At 37.3% G+C, this 14,685-nt stretch overlaps 1 protein-coding gene across 8 annotated transcripts in view; it reads right to left on the reverse strand.

Moving 5' to 3' along the window:
• LOC116570709 overlaps positions 1-14,685 on the reverse strand; it is a 233,628-nt gene that overhangs the window by 123,712 nt on the left and 95,231 nt on the right. For 2 of the 8 annotated variants that reach the window (XM_032308195.1, XM_032308196.1), the window contains exon 6: positions 590-740. The exons of the other annotated variants lie outside the window; for them this stretch is intronic. In XM_032308195.1, the coding sequence (XP_032164086.1) occupies positions 634-740 (107 nt within the window). In that variant the 3' untranslated portion in view covers positions 590-633. The remainder of the gene's footprint in view (positions 1-589; positions 741-14,685) is intronic. 8 annotated transcript variants of the gene reach the window in all.

Here is a 14,685-nt window from a genome sequence, read left to right on the forward strand (position 1 = left end):
ATAGGCAAAATTACCTATGAGACCCTCCACTCTTCATTTTGCCAATCCTTCCCCAAATGATAATATGCCTCTGAGTACTGGCATGGAGCACTGTTGTTTTCATCTGATCTCCCTAGTCTGTTGGTAGGTTTTATGTCTCCTGCCTCTTTTCCAAGACCCACCACCTACCAAGTAACTGATCTCAAATGTCTGTTCAATTCATCTGTATCTGCCTGACATAAAGATGTAATGTGGATGAGGTTAAGCAAATAACCCTATTCCAAGTCTTTGAAGAGTTACATTGAGGCAAGAAATTGGGGATTTCCCAGAGAGAATATACCTGAGAGCAGTAGCTTTCTAACTCTTCTTTTTAATCTAGACTCATTATAATTGTCAAACAACAAAATTCAACCAAGTAAATCAAAAGAAACTCTACCTAGCTGCAGAAAAGGAAAAGTTTTTAAAGGTAGAAAAGGGGTGTGGGGGGGAATTATTATCAAAGAATCCATTGTTTGAGGCAAGGCCATCCTCTGAAGCAGAACAGAAAGGGTCCATCAGTAAATCTCACAGTGTTAACCAGGAAATTCCAGGTTCATTGGATAATGGTTACCTTCTGGGGGTGATGGCAGGGTTGAAACTGCATTTAGGTTAAGATTAAGTCTTGGTTTGATGATATGAAGGTCCTAACATGAGTGACTCCATTTTGGGCCTGTGGTTTCTTTTCAACATAATGAATCCATTTTGCACTGTGACACGTTCACCTATCCATAGACAGACAGATAGATACATAGATAGATAGCTCTCTACAAACTATATCTATATATAGATACATAAATATATATATATATATAAACTAGATATCAGAAACTATAAACTAGATCGAGCTATATAGATATATAGTTCCAGATAGACAGATACAAATGAAAAAACAAGGAATTCACAAAATACTAGAAAAGGCACTATAATGTTTTCATTTTTAAAAAATTTATTATTATTATTTTATGTGGGGACCGAACTCAATGACCCTGAGATCAAGACCCAAGCTGAGATCAGGAGTTGGACGCTTAACCGGCTGAGCCACCCAGATGCCCCTATGATGTTTTCTGTTAAACTTTTTTCCCAGTGCTGGTCAATCCTCACTAATTTTATTCTATTCCCCACTAGAGGGTCATGTCCATCATTTGAAAAACACTGCCACAGAGGAAACATCAGCTGCCCCCTCTCTCCTGAGCCACAGCAGTGAATGTACCCCATCAGAAATCATGCTACAGCCCCGCCTAGAAGACAGCACAATGAGTCTGAAGGTTTGAGGGAACAGAGTGCAGTTGCCCCTCACCTCTGTAAACAGCCTGTTCTTGCTTCACTTTTCCTCCTGTATTCTCAGTAACAATGTGATCCCACCATATGTACTATTTTGTATTTCTCTGGCCTGCTTTCTCAAATATGCATAACAAGAAAAATGAATAGCACTAATGTCATTTTGTTAAATATGTCTATTACAGAGATGCTATGGTTCAGTGCTAATGGAGTTTTTTGGTCTTTCTGAATTCCTGATGTTGCATGCTACAGTGATTTATGGAAGGCCAGAGTGTTTTGCTGCAGCAAAGGTCTGTCATGTTAAACACCCACCAGCTCCCTGCCTATTTTGTACCACAACCCACATTAATTTTCCTGTGACTCAACCCCTACATTCAATCCATCATGAGTCCTATTGACTTTACCTCCAAAATATACTATACACACACACACACACGGCTTTATATATATATATACGACACTATCTTCCCAGCTCCCACCTTATTTTAAGCCACCACCATCCCTTCCTGAGGATACTACAACATCCTCTTAATTGTTTCCCCTGCTTCCAGTTTTGCCTTTCCACAGTCCATTGTTCATCTCACAATTAAATTGTACATTTCAAATGCAAATTAGGCAAGGTCATGTCCTGCTTAAAGAAGGGACTATAAAGATGTGTGTGTGTGTGTGTGTGTGCGCGTGTGTGTAAAATCTCTCTCTCTCTCAAGTAGCATGGTTGATTCAACAGAGGAACATCACCTAAAATGTGCATTTTTCCCAACTGTTTAAGATCTTCAGTTATGTGTAGTTCTGTGTGTATGCCAAAATAAAGGTAAAACAAGATGAAAAACCAGTAATTCATTTGTCCCAACTGAATCTCTCTCTCCTGCACCCCCGTCTCTCTTTTACATACACACACACACACACACACACACACACACACACACCTCAGTGGCTTCTAAATTCTAAACCTTGTCATGGCTTCTATTGCCTATTTGATCTAGCCCTGCCTCCTTCTAGTAGCCATGCCTCAGGTACTACTCTCCCTCTCATTTCTAGGTTCCAGCCATGCTCAGCACCTTTTTCCTCCTACAGACACACTGAGCTTTTTACAGTTGATAGTTTCTTTGCATGACCAGCATCCTTCCATTCTTCATGTCTCGGCTCAAATGGCTTCTTAAAAAAATCTTTCCCTAAAGCAGCACTTCCAAGCCCACTGGATTTCCTTTATCACAAACATAACCAACCTTGTTTATTCCTTTATATACACATTGTCTCCCTCCATTAGCAAATAAGACCTCATAAGGTGTATTCACCATTAAATCCCAGTACTCAGAACAGTGCTTATTACGTAGTGGACCTTCAATAAATACATGAAAATTAAGACTTGCTTATGATATATTATGCTTATACTTAATATAATACATTCAAATGAAGGAGAATGGCATTTAAGGAATTTTTTCTTTATTAATAAAATAATAAAAACCCATAGTGCTCTTTACTTTTTACAACTAAAAGTTACTTTTGAAAATATGAAAATGCAATTTAATAATTTGTTGGTTATACAAATGTTGATTCCTCAAATAACTGGCCTAATTGGCACGGATTAGAGAAAATATGCACTATATTTTCCCTACCTGGTAAAAATTAATGCTGATTTAAGATTCCCAGTCTGCCCACACTGTCATAAATAATTACTTTTTCAGGGCAAAAATATTAACAAAAAAGGACTCTATTTGACCTGTCAATATTCTTTATAGCTTTTTAAAACAACCAATCTCCATACCAGTTAGATACAAAAGATTGTCAACCAAGAGTCTAGCTGAATCTTTGTACCTTTTTTGGTGATGGGGATATTTGTGGAGAACTTTTCAAAGATACCTTACAGCAAGACTAGGTTAACCAACTGCAGCCAGTATCCAAAATTCTTCAGCTCATTTCAGAACCATGGAACTCTTGAAAGGTCTGTGCATGTTTAAGTAAAACTATATGTTGCCTGGATGTTTATAACAAAGCATTCATTTCAGCTCAAGATCATCTTCCCACCAGAAGCCAGTCCTCACTTGATTAGGAATGGAAGTGCAACACACACTTCTACGTAACCTACACTGACATCTCAATTTTTCTTTATCAGTTAATTATTTCCTTATAGGGACATCCCAGAGTAGAGCGAAATATGTGACATATTTGAGTCAATTAGGCAAAACATTTGTGCCTCTTGGCAAACACACCCAGTCACACTTTCTCATCACCATCATTGTTGATTAAGACAAGAAGAATTTTTTTTACCAGCTTTTATAATCTCCCAACATAAGCAGGATCAGCTGCTGGCTTCTAATGCGCACTTACTAAGTGCTGGTCACTCTGCTCATCAATCTTTACTCATCATTTCACTTAATTCTCCTCTGCCTCAAAACTTTTGAAACTGTTACAATTATTATCCCCCTGTTGCACACAAAAAAAGAGAGGCCCAGAAAAGCGAAGTTTCCCAGGGCCATATGCTGAGATTCAAGTCCAGCAGTATGAATCATGTCCTGTGCTCCTAGCCAATCCCTTCTCCCATTTCCAAAGGTGCAATCAGTGGTATGTTCCTGTCCCCTGGGAGCACCTCCCCCTTCACAATGACCACCCCCCAACACTTCCTAACTGCTGTGCTCTCCAACAGAGGAGCCACTTTACTCACTGTGACCTATTCAGAACTACAAAGAGACAGAAACATTCCTTTCTCCATTGTCTCCACTTGCTGCATGTGGTCTGCCAGCTTTTCCATCAAAAGAAACAGGAAACACCTGTCTCTCTCTTTCTTCCTTTCTTACTCTTCTCCAGGAAGTTGGAAAAGATAGGAATGACAGCATTTTCGTAAGACCAGAAAAGGAAAAGCCACTCATCTAGGGAAAAGAAATGCCACTCTACCTCTCATACCACTTCCTTGACATCACTTGTCTCCCAGGAACTAGAGGGATGGAGTCCTGTTTTAATGAAAAGCCTTCACACCTTTTCTCAATCCCACAGCTCAAGACAACTCCAAGGTCAATTTTCTTCCAGGCTTAACTTAATAACTACTTGGAACAAGGAGAGGAGAGGAGAACAATCTATTTTCTTCCACACAGATAAGCAAGCAGGAAGGTTCATGACTGATTTAACATTTTGTATTTGGGTGCTGCTCTCAGCATAAAGGTGATAGAAACGACTACAAATTTATATAAGGACATAAATAGAGATGCCATTTTAAGGTGTGATAAGCAAAAATCCTTCAGCTTTTGACCAAAGTCATTTTTTTAATGAAATATTGACTAATAATTCTTCACTAAAATAAGTAAAAATGTATTTCAAGAGACAAGAAACCAAGCTTTGTCCAGCTGAAGCCATCCGGTTCCACAAGTACATTCTTCCCACAGAGAAGTGTTTATCACAGGCTTGCACACAGTTTGGAAATACATTAAGAATTGTGTTTGTTTTCTTCTTTTTCTGTTATCCTGTTTCTTCTACATACCTTTTTTTAGAGTCTATAATTTGTGAATCGTTTCTTACAAACACAAGGCCATTTCCACGTGAATTTTATTTGTTATAATTTCAAACTCTCTTAAGAATATAAAATAAATCAACAACATAAAGTAAAAACACTATAGAGAAGAATGCCTAAGAAATCAAATAATTCAGGTAAACCACATTACTGGTAGTTTAGGTAGGCAATCTTCTATTACACACACATACATATGCACACATATCTGCATTTGCATATATATAAATATGTAAGATATATATGTATATGTATATATATGCCTTTCTTTTCTAATGTCATATCATCTTCTGTACTTTGTTATAAGATGGCAATAAATTCAAGTTGGATTAAGAAGTTTTCCATATCAACCCCTGAGGACAGCTGATTATAGGTCTGACCTTTTGAGATTCTGTGTATTTCCCACTTAATCAGTGCTAGAATGAGCTTCTGCTAAGTGGGATCTATAGGATTCCTATGGGAAAAGTGAAGCCATTTAAAAAATAATGAGCCTCCCTTCTATCCCCTCTCCCTTTCCATTTTGAGCTCTATTAGGCCATGATAACAGTCTTCTTCTAGGTTATACAAAAGCATAGCATAAGCATATACTGTTTGCACTATGCAGGCAAAGAATGTGCTCAGAAAGGTTTTGGGGAGCTCAGAATGTAAGTGACACTTTACAACAGGATAAAAAAAAAAAAGTGTTACTTGCCCTTTTACTGATGACAAAAAAAAAAGTTGCAAAAAAGTCCTCTGGGGCTTTTAAGCTTTAGTATCTCAGATTTTGACAGTGTAATTGGTTCCCTGTTGCCTGAGCAATCATATAGAATTGGAACTATCTCCATTTTGTCTTGTTATAGTAACACACTCTATAGTTTAGATATGATCTCACAAATACTCTAGTTTGGTCACCAGTTCATTTCTTAAAACCCACAATATGTGTGTGTGTGTGTGTGTGTGTGTGTGTGTGTGTGTGTGTGTGTGTGTTGTATGTGTTACACACCCCTAATCCCACTCCCTAATACCCCTAATTTCCTTCCCGAACCTCCTGTGAAACTGAACAGCATAAGAGATGTAATTAGACCTTCCATAATAGGACCAAATGGAGCAAGCAAGGAGACTCCTTCTAGGGAAGCAATCAGTGCATTAGGTCCCCAGGACTGAAACCACTTTTAACAAGGTTTGGGGCTTAGGGAATGTCAGTCTAGGCTTCTATTACTTCCCCAAGAGGAAGCTCTACCCTGAATGCAAATCTTCACTTGCCATTTCTACAAAAGGAAGGAAAAGAACATTAGCCACCTTATTGCACACATAATGAAGCAAACTGGAGCTGTTAATATTTTTTTTTTATCAGCAGCAAATCAACTGTTCACAAGTGCTCTAAAGTATAAATGTGTATTTCATCAGTATTTTAAGGCTATTCCCTATGTTTTCATCACCAACTGTTGGAAGAAGATAATACAAATCATGTCAAACAAAGGCAGCCTTTATGTTTTCAGAAGCATGCTGAATTCTTTCTGAATGGAGCAAGGTTCAATCAAATAATATTCCTGAGACATACATTTAAATAGTTTCAATAACTATAGATATATTTACAGACTCAACACAACCTATTTGTCACTAGTATTCTATTCCATGGTATACTCAAGTAAACTCCAATGAAGAAAAATATGCATCTTATTTATAGCATATAACGTACCTTTGCAAAACCCCAAATGACAAGCTAGTCTGAAGAATAAAGCTCTTGGGGCGCTTGGGTGGCTCAGTGGGTTAAAGCCTCTGCCTTTGGCTCAGGTCATGATCCAAGGGCCTTGGGATTGAGCCCCACATCAGGCTCTCTTCTTGGCAGGGAGCCTGCTTCCCTCTATCTCTCTGCCTACTTGTGATCTTTCTCTCTCTCTGTCAAAAAAAAAAAAAAAAAAAAGAATAAAGCTCTTCACAACTGGTAATAAACCTTGAGTTTTCTCATATAAAATATATTTGGTAAAATGTACATTGGCCAATAGGATGTCAATTACAATATTCAAAGTTGTTTCAAATAGTGGATTAGGTTTGATTTGGATATATTTTGGCTTGCTCTGTTGTTGAAAACTTCTGAGATCTATAGCTAAAGCTATCAAAAATTACTTGAACAACATGGAGGAAATTTGCAAACATTATGCCAAGTGAAAGAAGACAGGCATTCAGGACTATGTATTACATGGTTCCATTTATATGAAATGTCCAAGATAGGCTTATCTATAAAGACAGAAAGTAGGTTAGTGGTTGCCTAGAGCTTGGGGGACCTGAGAGATTGAGGGATGAGGCTAAAGGGTGGTAGTGCAAATGTACTACAACTAATTGCAGTGGTAGTTGCACAACTCTGAATATACTAAGAATCACTGGGCTGTATAATCTAAATGAGTCCATTATATAGTATGTGAACTACATCTCAATAAAACCAAAATCAAGGAATATCCTGGGAAATCAGAACTTAATATTATAATCCTTGATCTAAATCTTTTTGTTCATGTTACTTTTCTTCCACTAGACACACCCAATTAACATATATAAGTGTATACATGGGGGGTGGAGTCTGTGTATTTGGGGGCTATCTTTTCATTAATGACATGAATTTAACTGTAAGACATTATTAGGACTAATTCCAAGTGGTTTGTTTTTGTTTTTTAGAAGACTGTAATGGAGAGTTTGTTATACTACAGGGTCTGGGAAGACCTCAATGCAAAATGTTAATGTGACTCTGTCTTCCCAGAGTAATGATCAAATGGAGATACTGAGAAGCAAGCAAGAAGTTCGCATATCACATTAAGGAAAATCTGAGGTAACCTATGAGGAATATTTAGCTCAGTTTGTGAGGAATAGAAAGATTCCTAGGGGGTGTAATATTTCAACTAAATTCCAAAGGATAAAATATAAAGCAGGCCAAAAAAAAAAAAAAAAGAAAAGAAAAGAAAAATGGCAAGGTAAGTATTCAAGCAGTGGGGTCATCAGATATTAAGACTGAAGACCATAAAGAGTACAGCACTGGTAGAACTATGCAAAGTTCAGTATAAGTTGAGTCTAAAAGGCAAGAAAGAATGTAGTCAGAGAGAATAACTGAAAGATAAATAATGTCTAGATAATAAAGGTTCTTTTTTTTTTTTTTTTTAAGATTTTATTTATTTATTTGACAGAGAAAGATCACAAGTAGGCAGAGAGGCAGGTAGAGAGAGGAAGAAGCAGGCTCCCTGCCAAGCAGAGAGCCCAATGCGGGGCTCGATCCCACGGCCCTGAGACCATGACCCGAGCTGAAGGCAGAGGCTTTAACCCACTGAGCCACCCAGGCGCCCTAATAATAAAACTTCTTATAAGATACGGAAAGAAGGTGGGAAATAGAAATCCGGTGAAGAGTTTTAAGCAATGTATTCCACATATGAGTGAATAATATGATAATATAAGAAACAGCACAGAGGGTCATAGGGGAAAGGAGGGAAGACAGAATGGGAAGAAATCAGAGAGGGAGACAATCCAAACTGAGGGTGGCAGAAGGGGAAGTGGGTGGGGGGATGGGGTAACTGGGTGATGGGCATTAAGGAAGGCACGTGATGAGATGAGCCCTAGGGGTTATATGCAACTGATGAATCATTGAACACTACATCTAAAACTAATGATGTACTATATGTTGGATAATTGAAATTAAATTTTTAAAAAAGAGTGAAACCATAGCATGGAGGACATGGGGACTTAGAGTGGAGAAGGGAGTTGGGGGAAATTGGAAGGGGAGGTGAACCATGAGAGACTATGGACTCTGAAAAACAATCTGAGGGTTTTGAAGGGACGGGGGGTGGGAGGTTGGGGTACCAGGTGGTGGGTATTATAGAGGGCACGGATTGCATGGAGCACGGGGTGTGGTGCAAAAATAATGAATACTGTTATGCTGGAAATAAAAAAATAAAAAAATAAAAATAAAAAAATAAAATTTTTTAAAAAAGAGTTTAAAAAGAGAGTTTTAATGACATGATATGTTTCGTCTTAAAGAAATACCATTTTGGGGACACCTGGGTGGCTCAGTCGGTTAAGCTGCTGTCTTCAGTTGGCATCATGGTCCCAGCGTCCTGGGATTGAACCCCGCATCAGGCTCCTTGCTCAGTGGGGGAGCCTGCTTCTCTCTCTGCCTCTGCCTGCCACTCTGCTGCTTATGTGCTCTCTCTCTCTCTGACAAATAAATAAAATCTTAAAAATAAGTAAATAAAATAAAAAATTTTTTAAAAATACCACTCTGCCAACATTTTAAAGAATGAATTGGAACACTGAACATTAGGCAAGTGAAACCAGCTGGGAAGGTGTTGTAAAATCCATGTATATATAATGATGATCTGTGCCAGAAAATGGCCAACAGAGTTAAAAAGAAAAGCAAATGAATTTGAAAGTAATTTAGGACAGTGAATCCTTGGACTGATTGGATGCAGAATGGATATGGAGATGAAAGTATTAAGAACAACCCCCACAATTCTGGTTTATGCCCTCACATTTTTTAAATTGATAGGCTGTGTTAGATTTAATAAGAACAATGTTAGATATACAGGGGAAAAAAAAAAACTGAGCAGATAATACAGAGGTGCCATATGTCCCCACCACAATTTCTTCTATTATTAATGTATTCCATCAGTGTGGTATATTTGTTATAATTAATTAAATAATATCAATCCATTATTTCAGTTCTTAAAGTGCACAGTTTACAACAAGGTTCACCTTTGTACGGTTCTATGGGTTTTGCCAAATGCAAAACCACCATGTCATGTATCCACCATTATGGTTTCATACAGAATAGTTCCACTATCCTTAAAGTCCCCCTGGCCTCTCCATTCTGTTTCATTGATCTGTTTGTCTATTGTTCACTAATCTGGCACTGTATTAGCTACTGGAGCTATATATTAAGCCCTAAAGTTGGTTGGTGTCAGTCCCCTGACTTGGTTCTTCATTAGCACTGTGCTGTCTACTCTGAGTCCTTTGACTTGCCATATAAACTTTAGAATCAATTTATTAATATCCACAAAAGAACTTGCTGAAATTTTGAGTGGAAGTGTTTCAAATCTATAGGTTAAGTTTGGAAGAACTGAAATGTTAACAATATTAAGTATTCCTATTCATAAACATAGACTTGTCTCTCCACTTAGATCTTTAGTTCCTGTCATCAGAGTTTTGTAGCTTTCTCTGTATAGGTCATTGTATATTTTGTTAGCTTTGCATCTAATTATTTCATTATTTTTGGTCCTAAGGTAAGTGAGATCGTGTTTTTAAATTTCAAATGTTCATTGCTGGTATAAGCAATTTAATTTTCTATACTAACCCTGCATTGTATAAACTTGCTTAGTAGTTCCAGAAGAGTTTTTTCCATTTCTTTGGGATTTCTACATAGACAATCATGTCATTTATGGGAGGGCAGGGGGGAGAGACCATTTTATTTGTTCCTTCTCAGTTTACATACTTTATCTCCGTCTCTTATCTAACTGAATTAGCTAGGATTTTTAAGAGTGTTGAATGGGAGTGTTCACAGGGAGTTTCTCTGCATCACTTCAGATCTTTGGGAGAAAGCATCTGGTTTTTCATCATTAAGTATGTTGTTTTTTGTAATATCTTTTGTATTTTGTATAAGCTTTTTGTATATTTGTACATGTAGGTTTTTTTGTATACTTTCTTCTTCAAGTTGAGGAAGCTCCCCTCTTTTCCAAGTTTGCTGAGACATTTTATCTTGAATAGATTTTGAATTTTGTCAAATGATTTTTCAGCATTATTGATATGACATATGAAGTTTCTTCTTTAATTTGGCGTGATGAATTAAATTGCTTGATTTTCAAATGTTGAGGCAGCCTGGCCTACCTGGAATAAATCCCACTTGTTCGTGGCATATAATTATTTTAAACATTGCTGGATTTACATTGTTAATCTTTTGTTGAGGACTTTTGCATTTATATTCATGAGAGCTATTAGTTTTCTATAGCTATTAGCTGTAGTTTTCCTTTCTTTTAATGTCTTTATCTGGTTTTGGTGTCCTCACTTTTGAAGCTAGAAGTGTAGGGGACAACTGGAAATACATGTAGAAAGAAGTGTGGATGTGTATGTTTGCATGTGACTTATCGGGTTTTCTCTATTCTATTTCCTTGTATTGTGAGCTGCCTACAGCTGGTTTCTCTCCTGCAGCCTGTTTCTTTCTCTGAAATCAGAAAATTAGAGCCACTGAGAGAGAACTTAGGCTCACAAATCCTGACACTCACCATAGACATGGACTTCTGGAGGATTCTCTTTTCTTAAAATGGATTCGAGAAAACAAAAATCTTCCTTATTCTCATCTTCCTGTGGACATTAATTATCATACACACAGGCTTTATACAAATGCATATATGACTGCATATCTAATGGAAATGTTTCTGTTCACATGCAAATTTTCTTGAAATTGCCCTCTCCTAATCTTTGATGGATTTACCAAGAGGACTTGGTGCTGCGTATTTCCCCACTTTCCTTGTGAATGACTCCTTTATTTCTGGCTAAAAGAACAAATACATGGGTTAAAGGTACAGAAAAATAACAGTGGATCATTAAAAACAATGTGCCTTGACTGCCATATCTGGCTTTTATCTCTTTATCTTATCTGTACATAAATTATTTCAGAAAACTGGAGTATTTTTGTCCTTTCATTGCCTCAAACCAGTCATCTTAGGAGAAATGTTGATGCTGAGGGATAGAAACTGCAAAATATGAGGCAGACATTAAAGAATGAGAATTGTTCTGCCTCTAGAATAAGACAGAGTGGTACCAAATTACATGGGATAGCAGAAGGTAAGGGAATACCATTAGACCTCTGTTTGGTCAAGGTCATCAAAGATTGGTGGGAGAACTAACAATAAAGAGCACAGATTTTATATCCCAAACCTCATTTTTTAATCAGATTTTAAAAAACTGTAGAGTACCACAGAAATAAATCAAATCTAACACACACAAATAAATCACAACTCATAAAACATGCACAGTAATGAAAAGAAAACAACATTCAATGGGGGGAAAAAAACAGACAAAAAAAGATCCAAACAAACCTTTTTATAAAAGCAGATGATTAGAATTAACATCTCAATTCAAATCACATGAAAACTTAACAATGATGTTTCTTGTATGCCCATTATGTACATTGTCATTGTATTTGGTTATTGTTCCTGTAGCCTGGAAAGATTTCAATCATAGCCAATTGTTTGTAGCCTCTAAAATGTGAAGAGGTGAATGGAGTAAGAAGAGACTTAAATAATCTCAGTGTTTTCCCAGAGAGCTTTAAGAGTACATGTGCCCATCAAGAGGTTTAGGATGGTTAGACAAATAGAAGTGGGATAATAACAGCCCTCTGTATTATCTACTACATTTTCTTTTAAAGGATTTTGCCCCTTTCTACCTCTCTTTCCTATTTTTAATAACCTCTTAAGATTTCGTCAGTTAAAATCTGTTTCTTTTTCTTTTCATACACATTGTCTCATAGTTTACTGTTGCAGCACTGATTTCTAATCCTAGACTGCTATGACTAAGAATATTAACGCATTAGTAAAACACCCCTTTTGGTTTCTGAAAGCATCACAAAACTTCCTTTTAAATGAACTTAAGAAAAACAGTACTGTCTGTTAATAAACCATTCTATCTCTTCTAAGAGACATAATACATACACTCCAAGATCCAGAGCCACATGTCAACGAAGAATTCCCAGCAATCCAATTCCAAATTTCAGGGACAGAGATAATGAATGAATAGTTCAGTGGGGTCAAATGCCAATTCCAACTTAGACTAGGGGAATGATTTGTCTAGCATGCGCATGGGCTCAAGGTCCCACCACTGTGTGTCATGTGCGTTTGATGTTGAAGGAGTTGATAGAGAAAGATTTCTGGGTCTCAAAGTTGCTGCTGGCAGAAGAGATCCCTACATGTAACCTGAAAAATATAAGCTTTCTCACTGAAGTCCATCTTACCAAGTATTTAAATGAGCTTTGGTAAACCACTTGTTCAGTATTCATTTTATCTATAAAGATAGGAAAATAAATACATTTATAGTTTGTCTCTATTATATTCAGAAAATAAATATCAACTCCTTACCAGAACTGCCAAGTTTCACAGAACCACTCACAGAATATAGTCTCACTATTTGTTAAACTAAAATAAAATTCTGGGGGCACTGGTTGGCTCAGTCAATTAGACATCCCACTTTTGATTTCGACTCAGGGCATGATCTCAGAGTATTGAGGTTGAGCCCTGTATCTAGCTCCATGCTGAGTGTGGAGTCTGCTTGTGATTCTCTCTCCCTCTCCTTCTCCCTCTGTCCCCCTCTCCCAGCTTGCACACACTCTCTCTCTGAAATTAAATTAAATTAAATTAAATTAAATTCAGGTAGGACAGTCATTGCCTTCTTTCAGTATAGTACCAAGTAAATTCAGAAAAAGAGTCATTAAGAAAAGTTCTCTCACAAACCATAAGAGACTCTAATGCCACAAAAGAAACTGAGGGGGGCTGGGGGAGGGGGGTAGGGAGAGAGTGGTGGGGTTATGGACATTGGGGAGGGTATGTGCTATGGTGAGTGCTGTGAAGTGTGTAAACCTGGAGATTCACAGACCTGTACCCCTGGGGCTCATAATACATTATATGTTTATATTAAAAAATTAAGACGGGCGCCTGGGTGGCTCAGTGGGTTAAGCCGCTGCCTTCGGCTCAGGTCATGATCTTAGGGTCCTGGGATCGAGTCCCGCATCGGGTTCTCTGCTCCGCGGGGAGCCTGCTTCCTCCTCTCTCTCTCTCTGCCTGCCTCTCTGCCTACTTGTGATCTCTCTGTGTAAAATGAATAAATAAAATCTTAAAAAAAAAAATTAAGAAATTAAAAAAATAGAAAAGTTCTTTCAGCATAATACTCTCTAGGTCCATTCATGATATTGTAAATGACACAATTTCATCCTTTCTATGGCTGTATAATATTCCAGAGTGTGTGTGTGTGTGTGTGTGTGTGTGTGTGTGTTACATGCGTGCATGTGAACCCACATCTTCCTTAGACTGAAAAAGATAGACACCATCTGACTTCATTCATATATGGACTCTAAAAAAAAGAATGAATAAACAAAAAGCACAGTCAGACTTTATAAACATAGACAATAAACTTAATGTTGCCAGAGGGGTGGAGGGATAAGCAAAATGGGTGAAGGGGCATGGGAGACATTTTTTTTTTTAATTTTTAATTTTTTATAAACATATATTTTTATCCCCAGGGGTACAGGTCTGTGAATCGCCAGGTTTACACACTTCACAGCACTCACCAACTTCTGTAGCTTCCAGCTACAGAATAACTAAGAAGGCACAGCATAAAGAATATAATCAATGATATGATCATAGCATTGTGTGGCAACAGAGGGTAGCTACACTTGCCATGAGCATAGCATAATGTATAAACTTGTTGAGTCAATATGTTGTACAGCTGAAACTAATGTAACATTGTATGCTAACTTTACGCAAATTAAAAAAAAAATTTAAAAAGAACTTCTTATGTAGTTAAGTGGCACCCAGAGTCATAATATAAATTCTAGACCGAGGATATATTATTAGCCCATATATGGACTGTATCTCAAAAAATATGGTGAGTTTTTTTATCAGAGATTTAGGAAATAAGTTCAATTTTTAAAAATATGTTTGACTTCTGATTCCCTCTTAAAATGTTGAAAGAGAAACATTCCTATTCTTACAATAAAATGTTTAATAACCTGAAAAATCGAAACTCCTACTGAAACCATGAGACAGCTGGGGTTGTCAGACAAACAATTAACTTGAAATCCAAGAGAAGAGGAAAGTGGTCAGGGAAAGACGAGGCATAAGCACTTGTTTGGCTGTGGTACATGCACACCATGTAAGCTACTATTAGAG

Source organism: Mustela erminea, chromosome 12 (assembly GCF_009829155.1).
Source record: "Mustela erminea isolate mMusErm1 chromosome 12, mMusErm1.Pri, whole genome shotgun sequence".
Lineage (NCBI taxonomy): Eukaryota > Metazoa > Chordata > Mammalia > Carnivora > Mustelidae > Mustela > Mustela erminea.